At 27.6% G+C, this 23,342-nt stretch overlaps 3 protein-coding genes across 16 annotated transcripts in view; 2 read left to right on the forward strand and 1 right to left on the reverse strand.

Annotated features, from left to right (window-relative positions):
* LOC122566189 (syntaxin-binding protein 5) overlaps positions 1-17,758 on the reverse strand; it is a 73,949-nt gene extending 56,191 nt beyond the window's left edge. For 9 of the 12 annotated variants that reach the window (XR_006316428.1, XM_043723099.1, XM_043723103.1 and 6 more), the window contains exons 1-4: positions 4,794-4,922; positions 3,731-3,828; positions 1,516-1,698; positions 1,033-1,167 (exon numbers count right to left, since the gene is read on the reverse strand). Coding sequence is in view for 10 of the 12 variants with exons in the window: in XM_043723099.1 (XP_043579034.1) it covers positions 1,033-1,167; positions 1,516-1,698; positions 3,731-3,828; positions 4,794-4,907 (530 nt within the window). In the remaining 2 variants the exon portion in view is untranslated. Of the gene's footprint in view, positions 1-1,032; positions 1,170-1,515; positions 1,699-3,730; positions 3,829-4,793; positions 4,937-17,165; positions 17,305-17,631 lie in introns of those variants that run through there. The other 3 variants (XM_043723095.1, XM_043723093.1, XM_043723101.1) reach the window with 3 other exon arrangements.
* Positions 17,759-18,655: 897 nt separating this feature from the next.
* LOC122565681 (mitochondrial GTPase 1) lies at positions 18,656-20,514 on the forward strand. 3 transcript variants are annotated; one of them, XM_043721898.1, is made up of 2 exons: positions 18,656-18,765; positions 19,473-20,514. In XM_043721898.1, the coding sequence occupies exon 2, from the start codon at positions 19,515-19,517 to the stop codon at positions 20,481-20,483; it is 969 nt and encodes a 322-aa protein (XP_043577833.1). In that variant the 5' UTR covers positions 18,656-18,765; positions 19,473-19,514; the 3' UTR covers positions 20,484-20,514. The 3 variants fall into 3 exon arrangements, with proteins under 3 accessions (XP_043577833.1, XP_043577832.1, XP_043577831.1); XM_043721897.1 differs by lacking the exon at positions 18,656-18,765 and adding an exon at positions 19,103-19,162; XM_043721896.1 differs by lacking the exon at positions 18,656-18,765 and adding an exon at positions 19,194-19,335.
* On the forward strand, positions 19,194-22,825 carry LOC122565682 (phosphatidylglycerophosphatase and protein-tyrosine phosphatase 1). The gene is made up of 6 exons (XM_043721899.1): positions 19,194-19,335; positions 19,473-19,527; positions 21,834-21,976; positions 22,072-22,152; positions 22,312-22,545; positions 22,640-22,825. The coding sequence occupies exons 2-6, from the start codon at positions 19,515-19,517 to the stop codon at positions 22,760-22,762; spliced, it is 594 nt and encodes a 197-aa protein (XP_043577834.1). The 5' UTR covers positions 19,194-19,335; positions 19,473-19,514; the 3' UTR covers positions 22,763-22,825.
* Positions 22,826-23,342: the final 517 nt, after the last annotated feature.

Consider the following 23,342-nt stretch of genomic DNA (forward strand, 5'->3'; position numbering starts at 1 on the left):
GATTTCCGGCTTATTCTACTCTACCATGTCAAACAAATTTTAAATTCAAAATTTCCAAATCGATGGATTGGTCGTAATGGAATTGTAGCATGATTATCATGTTCGCCAGATCTTACACCTATATATGAGGAGGAAGGGGTTAAAACAAACAGTTTATAAAGATCAATGAGCTACACAAGAGGATACGATGAACCGATTAGTTACAATTTGTATTGCTATTAATTCTGAAACAATCGGAAGGTCATTACAATCGGTTATTGCTCGCTTCAAACGATGTGCAATCGTACAAGAACACTATTTTGAATATCTATGAAGATGATAACTTAAAGGAAAGTGCATGCTGTTTTGCACATTTTATGATCAAGTCTTCTAGATATTCTTAACGCGATAAAAAATATTTGCTTCACATTCTCAAGTTCAGGCGTTTTGGCCAAAGTCCGCGATCTCGATAGACATAAATGATATGTAAAACTTCAATTTTTGGAAATCGGTCATTTCAAGGTCACGTTATTATACATACCTGAACGTATTGTTTTTACCAACCACACGATAATAAATCAAAATATACATATAGTTGTATACATAAAAAACATCAATGATCTTGGAAGCTCCGAGGAATAAACTTGGGAAAAAATATTCTTGCCGGATATCGGTCCTTCGATACCATTCACGTTATGTAAAAAATATTTTTTGCATCATCACAATTCGAAGAGATGTTTAGGTAATTTTACTTAAATAATTTAATAAATTTAATAAAATAATTTAATAAAAAGACAAATTCTATCATAATCGCTTTTAGTGGGAAATCAAACTGTTCATTTCTAAATCGGAAAATAATCCAACTATCGGAATAAGTAAGAAAATATGTATAGGATTAAAGAAAAATAAAGACAGTTTGAAATAAGACGTACATAATTGCAAGTATATGTCGCTGCCGCTGTTTATTCTACACATGTACGTATGATACTGTTCATAGTTAGGATATTAATCATATTTAGCTTAAACTATTTAGACAAACATTTGCGTACTTACACTTCGATAGCCTTGTTCCAATTAATTACATATCCAGAAAGAACAAACGTCTCGATATGAAGTACATGAATATTTCCTCGTTCCGTACCGACATATAACCATTTACTTTGTAGCGGTAAGTGGATGCATGTTATTCTGTTTGAAATAGAATGAATTATTCGTCATTAACTAGAAAAATCTTTCAGATATGAAAAAGATTTAAATATGTAACACGAAAGAATATATGAAGTTTATTGTCTAATGATTAAGTGAAATAAGAATCTATTTGTTTTTAAAAGTAACGACTTACCAGTCATTTAAAAATAATAGTCAGTAATAATTACTTCTATAATTTATATTTTATTTTTTCTCATGTATTTTATATAACAACTGAAAACGAAATAAAAGGCAAAACTAATATCGTTGGTGAACTACTAACGTATGCAATAAGAAATACATCTATACTATGAAATGAAAATCAGAAATATAAATGAAAAGACTGACCTTTCTCTTTGAAATTTGAGACTCTGCACAACCTGTGGTATTTTCTGTCGAAAATTCCATAGATGCAAAGTGTCATCTGCGGTAGCGGAAACCAATGCTCCCTCGTTGATTAAAAACTGTAATTGTACCACTGCTGTACATCCTTCGTGTTTTACATGTGCATCTACACCTGGTCGACCCAAACTATTTTATCATGTTTTAGTTAAGGAAAATCAAAAATATCCATTTTACAAACCTTGTTAGAGTCTATTTTGTCACAGTTTAATAAATTGTAAATGAACAATATTTTGTACTTATCTTATAAATTATGATTAGTAGATACATTTAATAATAAAACTCAATACAACTCAAGACTAATTAGCATAGCATACTTTTTAAAAACAGTTGGGATAATTAATATAAACATAAATCTGAAACACATCTGGCAAATTTCATCGTTTCACATTGAATATTTGGTAAATTATTAACATTTAATATAGTAATAGTATGAAGAACAGATTATCTATGAAACAAATTCCTACAATAATAAATTAAAAGGTTTTTTATAAAATTTAACTTAAGCCCCTCGAGTGAAAGACACCAAATATTGGGAAAAGCTATATAAAGGCGATGACAATGTGTACAATGCACAAATACAAATAGTACAAATGTAGGAGATAAAGACTCGTGGGACTAGGGAAGAACACGTTTCCCCTTCAACCTACTAATCAGGGAAAATGAACTAACTCGTCACTCGGGTTTGCCAATCTCCTGAACATGATAATTTTCGTATTTTGAAATCCCCTGCCTTTCTGTGTGTCGTTCCATTTCTATAAGAAGTAAATTACATCATACTTACATTTGCAAGAACTAAGATCGATTAAATGATCATTGATTTGTCGTTATAAATTATAATTCCGTAATTGTACAAACTTCTGCTTACAGGATAACTCAATTAATAAGTTAATTAACAGAAATAAACGAAATATATTGTAAATAAATCAAGTTATTCTCTGTATCTCTACATCATATCACTTCTAGCACACCATGCAATCATTGATTTTCTGCATTCTTCATACATGCACAATCGATTCTTTGTAGAGAGCGTTCAAAGATTTTATTGAGCAATAAAGCGCACCGTCAGATGAAAGTAGTTACTTTGTAGCAACTGCCTGTCTCGATAGCAACTAGGAAGCTTATCGAGCTGTGATGAGCATTCACTACATGGTAAATCTTTAGTCAGAATAGACCAATAAAAGCACCCACGTGAAAGAACACATGGTTGACGAACCATAAACCAACTGTACGGAGTAATTAATCCAATCAAATTGGATAACTTTACTCGATATGATTCTTTAACAATCTTATAGACATCTTTATAAATCACTAGAAACGTAAATGTAAGAGTTAATCAAACGACAAGAAAATTTTCACAGAAAGAGATTCAAATGTCTCTTAATCATTTTGCCATATTGATATCCTTTTGATATATTCAAAATACATACGTAATATCTTACGTACCGTATGCAGCTATGTTAATAGCGACATACCTATCCAAATTACAACTTCAATGTATTATGTCTGATTATATTACGGAAAGATTCTTCACTACTTATATTTGATAACCTCCCGTTGTATTAAGGCTTTTTTATATGTACTTTATAATACAATTTAAATAATGTTAAGAAACGCGCTATTTTTTTAAATATGAAAATCTTTAACTTGCTATTTACATTATAAAACACAATAAATGCCATTTATCTTGAAGAAAGTTTTAAATAATACATTTAGTACATTTACTAAACAAGAATACCATAATGCAATAAAATATAGTTTTGTGAAAAGAAATTTTATGAAAACATAAAAGCGAGTTATTTTTATTCTAAAATTCAAAAATTACTCTTTGCATTTTATAACAGATACCATTTGACCATGTATATTGTATAAGATAGAAAATTTTAATTTAGCATTTGTCACTGAAAGTATACGTTTCCTTTTTTAAACTCTTTCAAAGTTATTTTCAGAATAATTTATCATAATCTTTGCAATTATCTCTTATTAATATGGTCTGTTTTATAATTAGTCTTCTATTTGGTCTTGTTAGAAATTTAATCATATAGAAAGCTATACCTGATTGGGTCGTATACATTTTGAGTTATTACACTAGTGGATACTCCTTTGTTCTTTTCCTTTTACCTAGTTACACTGATCATATTAAAACATTATGAAAGGATACATCCTAAGAGATCCAGATTTAGTGCCAATAGCAAGAAGTCTTTGAACTGGATCGAATGCCACGGCTGTCGGCTGATGTGGAAAGCCATGTCTGAATGTCTGAAACATAAAGGCATTTGTTTCAATTCCTGTTTCCTGCTTTAGTCAACTGAAAGTCTATTCAACCCCACCAAGCGTTGCAGAACGATATAAGATAAAAGATAATATTGTTTCTCTAGTCTCCAATGTATATATTTAACTTAGACTATCATACTATAATTTCAATACTGCTAATTCTGCATTTCATTTGTTTTTCATATCGACTATGTACATTCAACAAATCTAACATTTAGTTTAAACCATTAGGATGTCTATATGATCAGTTACAAAAGGATTCGAACACTGTACAATTTTTAATTTCTGAGCTATACATTTTCAATAAATGTACAACGACCAATAAAAATATATTACATTATGTTACATTACACTATATAGATAACAGTAAAAAACTTATGAGTTATTATTTATTGTCATCCAAATATTAAAAGAAATTCTAAAAAAGAGCGAACTTTATGTCACAAAAAATTTCGGACACAAGATATACTGCCAGTGTTTATATACAAGGCTTGTAAACAATGCTTAGTTCAAGTCTGAGCACGTCGGATTGTAAGTGTGCACTAACTTTGTTACCAATTTGTTCAGAATGAGCGGCAACAGCCGATATACAAGTTTTGAAATACGATAATATTTCACTACGAAAAAAAAATCAATTTATGAAAGAGCGAGTATGCTGAAGAATGATTTAAAAAACATTTGGAAGAAGAATAGAAACAAATCAGTACTGATTATTTAAAAAAACCTTATTTCCAGTATACTAAAGCGTTTGCAAAAGAGTACTTATGCAGAGTTTTGAGAAGGTATACAAAAGGTTTTGCAAAAAGAGAGTCTAATATTTTGTATAAATTTACGCATTTCTTGAAAGTAATAAAACATAGCTAATCATCATAGATCCACATACTTCTTTAGATATATACTCCTTCCGTGTTTCATATTCGTATTAAATAACATTTTATTTGTAAGTTTACCACAATATGCATCACTGACGATGTATAATATGCATCACAAACAAAACTCTTTGAGTATCCATAGTCCACAGTAAAAAATTCAAAAGAATCAAATCTGGTAATCGAAATCGTCATTCTCTTGAATCTCTTTCTACCATCCATATATTATCAATTATTTGATTTAAATATTGTCGGATTGACATGTGTGTCGGACCTAAAATTTGATATAATATCTAAAGGATTAATTTTAGAACCTACGTTGATTAGATATTTTTAATTCCCCTCGATGAGTACCTACTCAAAGTCTTCTTTTATAACATTCTGTACGAAGATTTAGACTGATAGGTACGAGATTATGTTGTGTTAGCGAATCACGATTTCCGGTCCAAGAAGTGAATAACGAAGGAAGTTGTTTTCCTAACTTTATCACTGATTCAGAGTACATACTAGTTATGCAATACCATGACACATGTATGACATATGATGATATGTTTCTACATTCTGCCTTTCTTATATCGTGTACCTTCTATCTATCCCTATATCAATATCTCTAAATATATTTATCTATATATATTAATTTTTTATTTATTTACGTAGTATATTTACAACAGGAAATTCGATCGATTCACGAAGAAAAAAGTTTCGTTTTTCTTCATTTTAAATACAAAGACAGCCTAGGAATATCCTTCAGAACATACTCATTAAAATCAAATCAACTTCCCACAGAGAGTTTTAATTTCTTTACAAAACTTTGTTCGTTAGTTTCAGAATTGTTTCTTTCAGATGTTTCTGTCCTGCATACATTCCCCGATAGATTATCGATTATTGTTTTTATAATCATGTACACATATTTTCGTGATTATTGCATTGCATTATTCTCGCAATTATACTGAGGAATGTATACATAATAACATTAAGAACCTCGTGGAAAAACACATTCTTAGGAAATATGTAATAGAAATCTGTGACTAAATTGTATTTCATTTTCCTAATACACTTTAGAACATAATTTCCTTTAATCAATTTTGAAAAAAGGTATCTTTGTAATGTTTCAAATTTTCTCTGTAAAATGTCAAAAACGCAAAAGAAATGAATACCGAGATTTAACACTGAAGGTAGAAAATAAGAACTGTACACAGTTTAGTTGCCCGAAATTATCAACAGATATTGTTGTAGCTGTGTAAATATAATTATAAATATCTGTAAATATAATTACAATTTTTAATATCAAATAATTGACGAGCAATGACGTATGCGGCTAATGGACAGAAGTGGCGGTTAGATTGAAACTTGAAACTCTCTTAAACTTAAGAACCTATTGAACAGCGAACCGTAAGTACAGGGTGGACTAAAACCAAGAATAGGATTTAAAACATAAATAACTTTCTTATTTTATAACATATTTGTACGATATTGCTAAATATTTAAAGCTTACAATAGTATGGAGTTTATGTATGAGAGTTAATAATATTTTTTATATACCCTCTGTTTACTGTCTAGCAATGTCAGGATCTTTCGATAGCATGTTTCATAACAATGTTTAATATCCGAATATTATATAATGTTCTAATATTTCAGTTTCTGCAAGAATGTTTTCCTTGAGCTCTCAAGTATACATGGTCTATTCACATGTACCTATTCCTTTAGATAGTCCCACAGAAAGTAATGGAAAGCCGAAAGATCGGGCGAACGTGGCGGCCGATAATGGACTTATCACTTTGATACTAAAAGTCTACTATTTTTATGCGTTGCTTCTCAGTGTAACTCATCATGATAAATCTCCTAAATCTCAATTGTAACATATACGAACCTGTAACATGAAATCAAAAGAAGAACGAAGTTATTCTTTTCTAAAATCCTACTCTGAACTTTGGCCTACCCTGCAGGATAAGTAAGTACAAACTGGTACCAATACAACGCAACCATTGTCCGTCACGACGCGACGATGTTCCCCGTCAAATTAATGAAAAGCAATTGATTATTGAAATGATATGTGGTTATAAACGTGTAAAAATAATCGTGAGTTAATCGGATTAAAGATAATCACTAACTTAATATCATCGATTTGGCATCAGACAGTCGAACCAAAGAATTCGTATTTGATAAAAACTACTTGAATATTGAATTACCAAGTTTGTAATTTCGATTTCTATTTATACTTTTTATATAGGCGCATCAAGAACAGATTTCGATATAGTAAATTCCCAGGGTAGAGAGTGAAGAGTAATGATTGGTTGGTCTAGTTCTAAAGGAACCCCCTACAAAAATAGCAAAGATAAAACGACTCAGTGTACAAGTGTGCATTCGCGATGAGCACTAAAAATGGGAACAAGTCTTTGAATTTCGGACAGCCTGGTTGTAATTAGGGTGCATGATGTTCTATTGTACGGAAAATTAAAATAAAGACTTCGCAGAATGTTTGGATGACCGCAGGATAAGATGTTTCAAATTAAGTGCTTACCATCCATGTTATCAGTAGCTTAATTTATTGCTACGTCTGAATATTATCAAAAATTGTTTAGAAGATATAAGTTCATTATAAAGAAGATTTTGACTGTTCGAAAAGAGTACAGATTCTAATTATGAAAGTCTTTGAATAGAAAAACGTAATTGATGCTGATTTAACTACGGTCTAGTAAATTTTGTATAATATATTAAAATTTCAGCTTAAATCTTATTTTATGTTTATTATCTAACAAATTGGATAAAGCGAAATAGACTCAACGCAGTAACATGTAATGTATATAAGAATCTTGAAATTTATTCACTTAAATCCTATATCTTTTTAAGCATTCTGTGCTTTTAATTCAAATTTGTTATATTAAATATACGTACATATAAAGCCGTAAAATAAAGTTGAATAATTCAGTTATTTTTATTAAAATATTTTGTATAAATGGCATGAAACATTGCAAACATACCGATATAAATAATAGATATTTTCACCGCAAAAATATGAAATTATCTACAACTGTATGTAGAAATATATAACTTCGTATAATTTCAACTTTATTTTTAATACATTTTCAATGCTTTCTATATAATTGTTAAAGTACCTACTATTGGCTTAATACAAAACTGAAACAATATATAAGAGTTTATGGATGTTACTTTGTGATTCCTTTAAAAAATGAAATAAAAGAAATATTCGTTATACGGATAAGAAACAAATTTGGGACAAAGTAGAGTTAGGATTAATCTGACGCCCTAAAAGACAGATATACGTTAAAATCGATTCTGATGCAGCACTACTGCCTTTCCACTGGTCATGAAAACTGCCCTCGTTCCATTTCAACGGAATGGAGAAGTAGGTTAAAATACAGCAATACGAAACTTATGAACACCCGCCTTCCTTTATATCCGATTTTAACTTTCCGGAGGTGGTCTCTGGTCAATTTCCGACAGTTCGTGTTACAATCTTGCGAGCACATAGACATCGAACCTTAGCATCCAATGTACCCATATAAATTGACATTCTATAGAATTATCAAGGCGTTATCAACCCAAAAGAAAAAAGATAAGCTTCGAAACTATGTTTCCTTAAAAATCACACCTGCAAAATAATAAAAAGTTCAAAAGTTCAGAAGAAATAAAAATAAAATTTCATTGGTATAATATATCAATATATGTAATATTGAATTAATATTGAACTAGCTAACATATAAACGCAGCATTGCTTCGAAAAACAAACTTATTAGATACTATTACAGCAATAGTAACGTATTGTTAACGATTAGTTCAGTTGCATATTTAATTATTAGATGATTAATTATTAAATTTAGTAAAATCCATAATACAAGATTTGAAATTGTTTATCACTTCATATGTATACAATATGGCACGATAATTCATATTTGATATAGGTAACTTAGATTTAGATGTAATAGGATTTATTATTCTGAAAACTATGCTCATTTTTTATGTATTTCTATCATATTTGAAGGGATGTAGGAAAATTGAGGACCATAGCAGGAATTGAACGCGCAACATCTCACAGATATACTACAAATAGTATAAACCATCCGGTCACCTGCCTTAAGGCCTAAATAATTTTTCCATAGTCCTTATTATGTTGAGACGAACTGATCTCGCAACAATTATTTACGTAATGTAATATCATATACTACTATTTTAAAGAAGAACAAGAAAGCAGATTATCGTATTAAGTTAATACAATAGTTTCATCTGTCGATTGTTTTTTGTTATTATCTTATATTATTTATTTATATTAACGATCTTACTAACAACATTTTCTGTAGTCAGAGGTCATTAACTGAGCATTTGAGAGTTATAAAGCAGGTAGACATTCAATTCGTGCAGCAAATTGTATGCCTTACATTTTATACACCGCTGGATCATAAAAGTACTTCTAATGAATGAACCATTGATTTAAAGATCTATATGTATTCTTGTGTAAGAAACTTGTTGATATTTTTATCGACAAAAGTATATATACTGCACTCATTAAAATTTCCGGTAGATATTTGATACATAACAATGAAGTGTGATAATTCCATATAAAAATAACAGAACTTCAAACACGAAACGTGTTACACATAATATGTTACATTCATCATACTTTTATTGGTCTGCTTTTAAATGTAATATTACTTTCTAAGCACTTTGATATGCTAAGCAAAATGAGTCACGTAATTGAGAATAGCTTTATTTGTATAGCTATTGCCAGATTAAAAATAAAAAAAACGGTAGGGAAAAAGTTAAAAAAAAGCAATATACTACTAAGAAAATATATCTTATAAGTGTCTTTATTTACTGATGGAATAATATTAACTAAAATTATAAAACATAAATTATAAATTTTCTTTGGTTAAATTATAAGACAGTTAAATTACATATTTAAATAGCAAGTTGTAAGTATTTCATAAACTGTTTAATTTTCGATATTTTGATACTTTTATAGGACACTCATACAGAAATGCATAGAAATTAATTAAAAATTCTATTTTCTAAGGTCTTATGTTACGTTGAAACACACCATAATTTTGCATTTCACCATCGCATAAAGTTACATTTTATTGGGGATATCTTTATGTGTATGTAACAATTTCAAAATTCAAAATGTTATAGACTTTTGTGATAATTTATACACTACTGTGAAGACTAGTATGAGATATTTTCTCAGTAAGGAGCACAGTACAATATGCATTAATACCAATCTCATTAATTTCTTAATGACACGATATTCTTATATCAACATGAATTATAATAGTCATGATATACATATAAATTAAGATAAATTTTATTCATAAATGGCCAAGAATTATTTTTCCAATTTTTCTGTTCCACCTTCCTCTTCCTAGAATATCACCAATGAATAAAAACCTAATCTGCATAGAATTTCCATGGTTTATTAGAAATTGAGATAAGAAAAAAAGTGTTTTCACACACATACACACACGCGCGCGTTTCTGATATTTATAAGTTCGCCATTTTATCACTAATCCAATCGCTCTGTTTAAATTGTCCATTTACGACGATTTTTAAAAAACCCTTTTTACAGTTTTTCAACTTGTACCTGTCCAAGGTTAAATATTTTCCGCGTTAGATACGTTATGCAATAACGTAGCTGCAATTCATATTCCATAGGGTCTGTGTATTTCAAAGTCTATTTGGAACATGCTTTTGTGTTTCATGTCACATATTTTATCATAAGGTATGTATCTTAAGATATAGCAAAGAAATACTTCTCTATTTTATAAGAAATGTATTTTATAATATGTAATACATACATACCTATAGGTAATACTTGTGAATTGCGCCGAAATACTTCAATTTGTCATGAGTGTTTCATGGACAAAGAATACGTTTAACAATGGTTGGTGTTTTTCCACAGACGAATGTATCGAGTCATTCATTACCAATCAAATTTAACAAAATATGGCTTCCAAGAGGTGTCGCTACTCCAAATATTTCGCTTTTTGTTAAACGGCGTCCGCAGCCATTTCAGGCATATTCTAAAACTCTTATAATCTTATAATGCTCATTAATTCTACTAATTATAAGTGACTATAATTAGTTCTATCGGGTTCTGCGACCGTAATATCTCTGAAATTAATTTTTGGTTTTCCTTGTTTTCAAAATAAAAATAAAAATGTAAAAATCCTAAAAAGTAAAATTCATTCTGTATAATTATATAAGTAAAAAAAACAGTTTACTTTTATGTTAAGTATCGTACGTTTAATATCGGCCGATTAATTACGATTGTGTGGTTTAGGAATTCTAAGTTGATTGATAGAAAAATTGAAGAGAATTTCAGAAAAGCTCCAACAGAAAATCTTAGAAAAATACAATAATGGAATAAATTCATATGTTATTAGTAACTGCAAATCCCGTTATAGCACAGTATAGGAAAAAATTATAATAAAGAAAGCAAGTAACGCCATAAATATTACAGCCCTTAATAAAATCAGAAGGTCTGAATTAGACCGGAAGATGAATTTCTCCATACTTTTGACAATGAATTGATTATAAGTTATTTATTCATATTTAATATCATATATGAAATACGAAATAATATATCAATATATGAAATTTCTTTTAATAAACTACTATATGCACATTTCCTTCAGACTTGTTATCTATGGCACGACTCGTGTAACGATTACGCTTATATTTTATGTTTAATTATAAATCACTTAAAATATTTTGTTCAATTAACAAGAGCAAATTAATTTTTTTATAGAAGTATTATTATTATCCAGACTTGATTGCAAAGATATTAACCGATGAATGTAATAAAATTTCTCATCTAAAAGCTTCTCTAACTAGATTAATCCATATAAGATGATTCTATCATATCGTACAATGCAGAGAAACAAGCTGTATCACGTAATTGGCATTTCTCGACGGCTATTGCTTACTCATCTATTTAGATGTCACAGTGCTCGCAAGACGCGAATATTTAGACTATCACTACGTGACTGCTCGCTATTCTGTGCAATTGTTATGTAATTGAAATACAAAATTGCTTTTACTTTTTGCACTCATTGTAACTTGGGTCAGAAAAAATATCAGTTCAAAAGTATAGTAAGTAAATAGCAAATTAAGTGATACAAAATCTTTTACAAAATTTCATAATAGATACTGCGCATAAATATCGACTATGTATCATAAATATTAAACAAATAACGTTGTTTATACATTGTTAATGCTAGTGTAAATAATAAAGCATTCATTTTCAATAATAGATATTATCATGTGAATCACATAAATAGAACAATAGTTATATTTTTTAACACTTTCAAATCTAATAATATTCATCAGCAGTGTAGTTTATATCTGAGACAGCTAAAAGAGTATAGTAAGAACACGATTCTCATAAGAGAAACAAAGACGAGGACCAAAGATATACAATCTAATGTGTAAGACTGGTCAACATAACGTATGAACCACTTTTAGCAGTAAAGTGCAACATCGAAACCATTAAAAATCCTAAAATTCACAAACTCTTATATCCTACTTAACTTTGTTTTGAAATTGTTACCAGTTTTATACTGCAGTAACGTGGAGTTGCTTATCTACAAGGAAGTGCACATTTAAAATGATTAGTGTAGACCTAAATAAAAGCTTTTAGTCGTCGTGTTATAATACCACTACATTGAATTAAATTAAGTAATTTTTAATAAACCATAGGAAAAGTAATTTCTTTTAAATCTAATAATTGAATCAAATAATAAATTTTGATATAATTATAATTCCGTTAATCTAACACATAGTCTTCTCATGTCTAAAGTTTTTCAATCTTGCAAAAATTCAGATAATTATGTAGCATTGTATACAATTTAGTAGATTTAGCAGTGGAATCTTGATTTGTTATTAAACATTGCTATTGTACCTATAAAAATATAATAACTCGAGGGCACAAGATAAATAAACGTTCCATCCCCAAATTTCTACTTTGTTTATTCATGAATAAGATCTGACATTGTAGCAAATTTAAAAATTTCTCTATATCCAAATTTTCGTAAAAAAACCAATTACCTAATATAATTTTGAAATATCTCATTATCTATAATTATCTAAAATGTAAATTTCTATCTAACGTGAAATATAAGGATGTTAATTTAATAACATAATATTCTATTTTTCTCATTAATTGTATTAATAAAATAATATTTTACTAAATTAACATTGTAATGTAAAGTATTATTATGTGCACTATGAGAATAAAGTTACGATAGATCTACTATCTATGTTATACCACAAATGTTATAGAAGCTTATTATACAATTTAAAAAGTACAGTCTATTCATCGACATATACGAGAATCATAATGATCGTATATGTATGTAACTATTTGAAACAATTTAAAGGACGTTTTAAAGAAAGACCTTTTTCTGAAACTATGTCAAAATCATTATAACATGTCGTTAAAATTTCTGAAATATATTTTTTCATCGACTCATAATTCTATATTTGTTTACAGAAGTCATACGGCTTTTAAATGTAAATCTTTATTTTAATAAAAAAATATCTTAACATTACACTTTCAATTAGTAACAGCAATTCCGACACGTAACATATGGTACATATGTAGAATTAATATATGTATGAACTTCTAAATTCATTTTCTTGCTTTCAAACCAAGCTTTTAAAAATACATACGCACTTCAAATAGGCAATATTGGAAAGTTTAAGAACGAAGCAATTAAGCTTACGGAATAGTGTATTGAATATTTTATATACTTTTGTGACAAAAAAAAACCTCCTTAACTGTTGAAAATCAATGGATTTATTCAATAATCTCTATTTATCATATCACTGCAGATTCAATAACTAAACAACGAGCCATTATGACCTATAATTGTATTTTTAAACATGTATTAAATATAATTACATATACGACCAATACGTAGGTAGATATGTATGTAATATATTGTTGCAAAATATTAATTTAGAGATTTGACCGAAACGAAAGAGATATTAGGATTAGAGAATGAAATGTGAAAGTATTTCGATTGTCCATCTTACGTAGTGACAATAAAAAATGATTAAGAAACTGGTAACTTGTAGTATTGAACAATTTGAAACATTGAAGTAAGAAATATTGAGAATAAGCGAAGAAATACAAGTAAGGGAAGATTCAAAGGGGCTTACGGAAATGATTGTAACGGGAGATGATACCGAGGGAACGTTAATCAAAATCAAGAACACGGTAAAATCGAAGAAAGAAACAAAAATCGAAGAGATCGACGTAATGAAGCTACGACAGCTTCGCGAAGAACTGAAGGAATTGAAATTAAATACAATAAACAAAAAAAAAGAACCAAAGGAAAGATTGAAGAATTATGTACAGAGGGAATTGGTAAAAGAGAGAGAAGATGGCATCACGCAACAAGTATTCTTGTATTTTTCCATTTTGTATCATTACTTTATTTTATTAGGCATTATTTTATTGTTGCGTAAAAGACATTCCTGATCCCTCATTCAAAATCCCATCATATTACATATATTGATGTTATATCGTATTGTATTGATACGTGATTATATGTATAACATTCTATTATGTTCAACGCCTCCTACTGAATTTTCATCTTACCAATGAACAGTTTATGTAGGTGACACGATTGTTTTTAAAGGCAGATAAACCGATATGCATGACGTAAAGGAATTCGTTTCGATACTGTTATCGACACAGCGCATTGAATCTCGACCTGCACATGCTTCCATTAAAAGTAACCTCCTTTATACGTGTATGTACATTTTGCAACATTTGTTGCGCTAGTTTAAACATCACTTTACTTCTTGAAGCGTGAAATAAAGAAAACGATTCGCGGATTCGTATTAAAACTCAGGCACCGATGAAAATACCAGAAAATAATGAAATATGTAGCAAAACACAAGCAGATCGCATTTATTTTGATTTAACGACAAATCGTATATTGATTTCCTTTGCTGAACGAAAGCCATAAAGCACCACGACGACGGGAAGCATTTATGGTTTGGCTATGCTTCCCACTTTGAAGAATGTTATTCTATACAAGAAACAATAACAAAAAAGCTGTAGAAATTTGCGAAAAACGTAATTCTTTCTTACACTGAAAATGAATATATTAATCACTAAGCATGTCAACGTTTTAAATATTCTTCCATACTTTACAGCAGACAATAATTCACATATTTACTTAGATATGTTTTCTATCTTTTAGATTTGTTTTCCATACATGAAAATGAAATTTTTTTAAACATTAATACAATTGAAGATATAAGATTGTTCTTTTCATCATAAAAGAAATCAACTAGAAACTATGAAAATGTAAGTCTGAAAATAACAATTGTACATTTATTCTTAACCTATCTATATTCTTTGGGTATTTCTTTATTGGTTAAAATGTTCTTGAAAAGGGTATGAGAAAATCGTTATTAACGCGCGCAATTTTTAATTCTAATTTTATGCTCCTGCTTTTCTTAAATCATTGTAAGAGTACATATCTTTGTTTGTTGAAATGAAAGCAAAATTAGAATATATAATTCAAAGACCGTAGCAAGATTAATCATATCGTATAAGGAAATTTATATAGTATATGTAAGCGTAATTCTACCTCTATCTACAACATAATCAGTTGGGCGTTTCTGTCGTCTCGTATAAAAACAAACTTGAATACATTAATCCAATGTTTCACGATTGATTACTTTTTATATATGAATTTATTGTAAACAAAAAAATGTTAAAAATTCCATCCTTTTAATAATAATCCTATGGAAACTATAATACATGATAAATGGTTTATACGATGATAATTAATTTCACTTTCCACGAGTACTGGACAACACAATTTTTTTTATTGAATAATTATATTTATCTATATCTTAATAACTTGAATTTCATGCTCAAAGAAGGACATCTTATTTATTATTTTTATTATTTAATACGATTTCTTAATTTAATTTGAAAAATAAAAAATTGTAAAATCCTTTGACAATACTAACAAATGATCGTCAAGAAATCTTGAAGACATAAACATCAATGCTACTGAATAAAATTATTACAAATCTATAATATTCAATCTCCCCCCCCCCTCTTTCCCCCCCAATTAAGATGCCAGATGATATAAATACTATAATATAATACTAGTATAAGAAAGTCAAAAAGCATCATTATATCCGTTTGACAATTTCTCTTAAGTCATCTTCCACTTTTCTTTAAAAAAATTATATTTATTCGCACTATTAACAATTTTGAAATCAATATTCATATTTAACTATGTCATGTTAATATGCAACCCACCAATGTTACTCTGATAATGTATTACATGTACTTAGGATAAACTATCGCTAGATATGTATCGTGCAAGTGCATATCGTCACTATTTTTGCATGGTGTAATCCTCTTTTACTTAGAACGTTAAGGTATTATAATCGATTAAAATGCCAAATGTATCTGTTGGATAAAAATGCAATTATAAATATTCCGAAAAGATTAAAGATCACATAGTTGTTTTGAATTATTTGTAATAACTTTATCCGTAACAGAATTCATGATAATCAATTTCTTAATTCTTACTAACTGATAATCGTAATTATAAACGAACCGAAATTTTTTATTTTGAAAGAGTTTTGGTACTTATAAGATAGTGCAAAGAATGTATCTTATACACGTCTACATTATTTTCCTTTCCTCATTTCTTTATTATAAAATTCTAATTGATAAAGCCTTATCATAATTCATATTATATCATAATTTACAAAAAAATTCACGTTATTTCTAAACCAGAAATACTTTTGTACTTATTAGTGTTTCATATATATATATACTTATATATGTCCATACATACGTATACACTAGAATTTATTCCTTTATAACCTATATTCAATGCTATTCATCGAAATTACACGCATTAAAGAATATGGTGATAAACAGAACTTAGCAACAAATACATTCAGCTATTTTGCATCTATTTAAATTTGTAGCTGTATATTTGCTTAAAAGTAATATATTACAATAAAGATAATAATATTATTAGTAACTTCAAGAACACAATATAATATGTATAGTCGTTTTTAATTCAGGATTATTTTTACGATATTTTGATTCTACATTTATATTACTAATAGCGGTGATATCATAGTATGTACTGTACAACATATATCCACTGTGATAACATTAGTGATATTATACTAACATATTAATTTCATATTTAGAAAAATGGCTATAGTTGTCAAATAAAAAGTCAAACGATAAAAAACGTAGTATGCAAAAAATGCTGCTAAATTGGGTCATTCCACTTATAAACCGAAAACAGCTTTTAGAAAAAGATAATACTATACATTCAAAATAACATAGCATATTTTAATCTATTTTAACGCTAGTACATGTAATTTGAAATAGATGTGTAACTTATAAGTTAATAGTTATAGTATATCGTTACTGACCTTCTTTACTTGAAAATGTTCTGGCCGCAAATTTTCGACGATTTCCTGATCAGGTTTGACGGGTTGCGGTACCGATGATCGGAACCCGTCGAGCACGCCTTTAATTGTAAACTTCTTCATTACGAACCGAAGATAACACCTAAAGGATCACATGTGCAGCAGCAACACAAATTCAAGTCTTCTTAAAGTTCCAAGTCAAAATACGTAGTTTTGAGAAAATGGAATTAACAAGAAAATTCGAAATTTCTTATGACAAAAATTTTCAATATGTTCTATTTAAAAGTTTCTTTTTCCGTGAAAAACTAACGATGACATCTTTGCGGATGAATGGAAAGTAACACTCATCGATATTTCGAGTCTTACGGGACCTCTTCTACATTTTGACAGAATAACGATAACGTCAGAGAGGCACTTCAGCACATTTCGAGATCGTAGTACTTTATGTAAATATAGACGCACACTTTACCGTAACCGTTTGTCGGCGCGTTTTTACAAATGCTGCGTGACCAGAATTGTTTTCGTAGTTAACAGCAATGCAGTGTTGTTTAATCGTGTCAGGATCAATAACTGGCAACAGGCTCATGTGGATTCTTGCATGACCGCGAACCTACCCTGTGCGCAATCGTGAACAAACCTTTATGGCAAGTTTTTATGTCAAGTTCGTATCATCATAAAGGTAGTCCAAAATGTGGTACAACAATAGATAGTTACTCTCGGCATATTGATCTGTTTAAATTAACTATTAATAGCAACTTATAAATCTGAGTTATCAACAATAAATTAAATTTCGATTTATAGTTATAAGTTTCACATTTGACTATGTAGTTATAAATTGAAACGTTTAACGAATTTGTATTTTAGAATACTGGATATAAAATGAATTAAATAAATGTCAGCGAAATTTGTTTGTAAGATTCATTAGTTTTAAGCTAATAAAGGTTTTACATGCATTCTTCCAATATATGTATCAATCGTAAATTCATTTCAATTGGATGATAATTCTTCGGTAGTATATGTGATAACAAAGATAATAATAAGCACTTGTATAAATATATATGAATAATAATTAAACATTATCATCTATGTAAGAAAAATAAACAATTTCTTTCTCATTTTTAAATTATTTATTTTAAAATATTTCTATGTACAATACGCTGAATGAAATAAATTAAAATCATAGTCATAAATACTAAATGACGCTTGATGCTACCAACTTTATGAATAACCTAGTGCTTTTTCTAGTAATTTTACAAAATATATCTATATTATATCTGATTATATTTATATTTACAAAATATATCTATAGCCTGCCCAACGAGACGAGACAATAAACGTAAATAAAACGTAATTGCTACGACTGCAACTATTGATTGTCGACTAGTGAAACTCGAGTGTCACTAGTTGGCAGCCAATAGTCATAGCCGCAGTAATCAAGTTTTGTTTGTGTTTTACTGCCTTGTCTCGTTGGAGGGACTTTAGACCTTTTTATGAAATTTAAATCTATTACCCGACTTTTGTAAAATAAAGTTCACATACATATAATATATATAATGACTTTAGATTGAATCATTACAAAGTTTATATCGCCTAAAACAACCTGGTATTTTACAGTACTAATAATAATAATATTTTATAATAGAATACAATGTTCTTTACATTGAAAATTGATAACGTATATTACAGTAAAGGAAATACTTCTAAATATTGTTTTTGTAATCTTTCGGATCTAAATATAATTATTTCAATTAACTTATATATAATAATATAGTGTATATATATAAACTTAAATGTAATCGTAGAGAAAATTTTCTCTTATAGTTATATGTAATATATTTAATTATAATATAATATATTTATTTGATATACAAATGTACCGTATATTATATTATACAAATATATTGCAAAATAAAACAAATTTAAACATTCGTTTAATAAAATGTTAAATAATTAAACTCCTTTGAAATATTTACATATGTACATTGTATATACAGTATTATGTAAGTACAATATTAATTTTTAAGTGAATTACAGAATATAATCAGATTTTCTTATATTCAACCTTTTACATACTTGAACATTTTGAACTGCTTATATAATCACTATTTTAAATACATATTATCTGCCATATAGAGTATTATATGTACATAAAATGAACAGAATTCTGTATAAGGTTACCATAATTTTTTTATATAAATATTTTTAATTTAATGCATACACATTATTGTATAATTAAATTGCGACATTATGTACTTACTAATGAATAAATATGTATGTTTAAGATATTATACAACAAAACTATTGTTTCAGGAAATTTCTTAAGAAGAATTGTATAGGTTAAGAAGTTTCAAAATGATGAGTCCAGGTAATGTAACACCCAAATTTCGTGATATTTTCAACATACCAACAAAAGATATATTAAGATGGTTCCCTGGACATATGGGTAAAGGCTTAAAAAACATGCAAAAACAGTTAAAAAACGTAGATTGTATCATTGAAGTTCATGATGCAAGAATTCCAGTTTCTGGACATTATGCAGATTACAGCAACACATTGACTGGATTAAAACCACATATTTTTGTATTAAACAAAATGGATTTAACTGATATGAAATTTAAGAACTCTATAGTGAAAAATTTAAATCAAAAGGGATTATCTAACATATTATTTACTAGTTTTAGAAATGTAAAATGTGAAGGTGCTAAAGAATTATTACCATTAGCACAAAAATTAATTAAGGAATCAAATCGCCATAACAGAGCACAAGAATCTTCATTTCAAATAATGATCATTGGTGTTCCTAATGTAGGAAAATCATCACTTATCAATCGTTTAAGAAATAATGTTCTTCGTAAAAGTAGTGCTGTGCAAGTTGGCGGTATTGCTGGCATTACACGATCTGTATCAACACGAGTGAAAGTATCAGAAAAACCAGATATTTATGTTTTAGATACACCAGGAATTTTAACTCCCAAAGTAGATAATATCCATTCAGGCTTAAAATTAGCATTAGTTGGTTGTATGCAAGATCATTTAATAGGTCCAGAAATATTGGCAGACTTTTTGTTATTTTGGCTAAATAAACAAAAACGATTTGAATATGTTGAAAAATTAGAATTAACAGAACCACATGATAATATAACGTACATTCTTACATATATTGCAGCAAAAGTGAAAAAGACTTTAAGAATAAAGAATTATGATGGTAAAATAATTATAAAGCCAGACTTAAGGTTTGCAGCAGAACATTTTCTTTCTTTATTCAGAAAAGGAGAATTAGGCTATTATTGTTTAGATGAAGATATATTACTGTCAAAATGAAATTTAAATATAAAATATATAATTACAAATATATTACGTTTTTTGTTAGAAATTTAAAAATATTTCCAACTATATATATATCAAAATAGTGTATCATAAGGTTTCTGCTTGTGTACAATAAATCTTAATAATTTTGATATTTAAAAATAAATTTCCATAATTCTATATATATAATAATGATCAGAATTGCTATTGTTATCATATAATTATTCCTCTTTATTCAAATATGGGACATTATAAATCATAGCTAATATATCTACATACGTATATACATATGCATGTATTTGATTAGCAGTTAAATTATATATAGAAAAAATTTAATCTTATTAATATTTATATTAATTAAAAAAATAAAAACTGACAAAAGGCTATTAAAAGAATGTAATATTATTTACGATAAATTAATATCAAGAACTATAATAAATAAAATAATTCCATTATTTAAATGTTTCTTTAATAAATAAAAAACGATATAACAATATTAAAGAATAATGACAAATACTATATAATCTTGATTACTATTGAAGAAAATATAAAAAAAAGCTATATTATATACATTATGTCATAAATAAACAGAATGTGTGCATTAATAATATTTTAATCGGCCTTCTATAAAATCAATAGGATTTTGAAAAAAAAAGTATAGTTATGTACATGTAATTGTAGGATAATTATAGCATAATGATAATCATAATTAAATATGTATGTATATTAAGAAAGTAAGTCATTTGATATCGAAAAATTCTAAGTATTTTTATTATTTTAATATTATGAGATTGAATGTTTTAGATTCAGTAGCAACATTTCGAAGTTATAAGTAGATATACGTATTTATTTATTTAATTATACATTTATCTTTATTAATTTTCAAAATTTTTATGAAATCACTTCAAAACAGATTATTTTTTATTATACAAAGTATAACGTACATTCGATTACTTTAATTTGTTTTAAACAAAAATTATTTAGTCTATTCATTTAAATAATTTAGGGTTTCCTCTAATGATTATTTGTACTATATGTTGTACTATATGTTGCTGTTTATTAAAAGTGATTGCTTCAAAAAAAATATGTATGAATCTTACTACGTAACTAGCGTAAACCGTTATGTTAACATTCACTCCCTTCTCATACTATAAATTCTGTTACTTTCACCTTGCGAACCATTTAAAATATCACGATCGGTTATAAAATTTTTGATAAGATTTAATAAGGTTGTTTAAAAAATACTTAAAATAAAATTGTAATGAACAAAAATTATACTATATACGTTTATTGTATTTAACACGAAAGTTAATGTTTGATTTATATATATGAAGTGACTACCTTACTAATGAATTTAAATTATAGTGGCAATGTTTGCGAGGTTGACATTTTATCCAACGCTTTTCTATAATGTATTAATGGAAAAAATTTCGTCAAGAAATTGGTACGATAGAATTGATGACACTGTTATATTAGGTGCTCTACCATTTCGAAGTATGACCAAACAGGTATATTACATTATACATGCTATATAATTTGAATTTATAAAATTGCAGTAAAAATATAATTTAATTGCGGAAAAATAAGATCTTTAAAATTTTAGTTAATAAATGAAGAAAATGTCCGAGGTGTTGTTTCAATGAATGAAGATTATGAATTACAGTTGTTTTCCAATACTAAAAAGGTATATATATATGTACATATATGTATACACACATATATATATAAATATAAAGATACATATATAGGAACTATTACTATATATATTTAAATAAAAATTTTTAAGTTAATATATTAAACAACACTGACAACATTGAAACATTTGATTGCACAAATTTTTTAGGAATGGAAAAATAATAATGTGGAATTTTTACAACTATCTGTAACAGATATTTTTCAATCACCTTCACAAGAAAAATTACAACTTGGAGTAAATTTTATTAACAAATTTCGTGATGTTCCGACTGAATTAAATAATTCTAATAATGCTGATAAAACTTATCCTAAAACTGTTTATGTTCATTGTAAAGCAGGAAGAACACGTAGTGCAACATTAGTTGGATGCTACTTAATGATGGTAAGATAATTATAAACATATGGATTTTTTTATAGAATTTCATATATCTTTCAAATTGAATTAAATTGAACATTATAAAAATAATTCTTGTTAGAAAAATCAGTGGACTCCAGAGGAAGCAGTAGCATATATGCAACAAAAAAGACCTCACATATTATTACGTACCAAACAGTGGAATGCATTAAGACTTTTTTATAACAACCATGTAAAAAAATAATACATCATTTAGTTATTATTAAACTAATATATATATAAATAAAATTTTATTTGTTACAAAATATTTATGTACAAGTTAAAAAATGTTTATTACTTACTAAATCTCTAATTCTCTGTAATTAATAGAGATGCAGAAGTAATAGTCTATATAAAACATAAAAGTATAAAATTTTACAGAATAATAATTATAATAAAATAAAATATAGGTCAATTTATGAAAAATAAAGCACCTAAATATACTTGTTGCATTATAAAACTTCACTGAATAAAAGTACAATATTATTGCATATAATAATACAAAAATTTTATCTATATATTTATATATAATATAATTTAATCTAATAAACATATCAAGAAATGCAAACATTAATTTAATATATATTTCATTTACACATGGCAAGTCAATTACTAGATATTTATGCATTTATAGAAAATTTAGAAATGCAAAAGTTTGTACAATGTACGTAATATAGAAAATTCTATAAAATATCCTTAAACCCGAAACATCTCAATCCATCCCTCTTTGTTTCCTTGAATACTTATAATTAATATATTGGAAATAGTATTAACAAAATTGGAAT

Source organism: Bombus pyrosoma, linkage group LG3 (genome assembly GCF_014825855.1).
Source record: "Bombus pyrosoma isolate SC7728 linkage group LG3, ASM1482585v1, whole genome shotgun sequence".
In the NCBI taxonomy this organism is placed as follows: domain Eukaryota; kingdom Metazoa; phylum Arthropoda; class Insecta; order Hymenoptera; family Apidae; genus Bombus; species Bombus pyrosoma.

Excerpts from the sequence above, each read along its gene's own strand:
- LOC122565681 (XM_043721898.1), top strand. The coding sequence starts at position 19,515 with ATGATGAGTCCAGGTAATGTAACACCCAAATTTCGTGATATTTTCAAC.
- LOC122565682 (XM_043721899.1), top strand. Across the intron at positions 21,977-22,071 it reads TTCGAAGTATGACCAAACAG|TTAATAAATGAAGAAAATGT; the intron begins GTATATTACATT and ends TTAAAATTTTAG. Across the intron at positions 22,546-22,639 it reads TTGGATGCTACTTAATGATG|AAAAATCAGTGGACTCCAGA; the intron begins GTAAGATAATTA and ends AATTCTTGTTAG.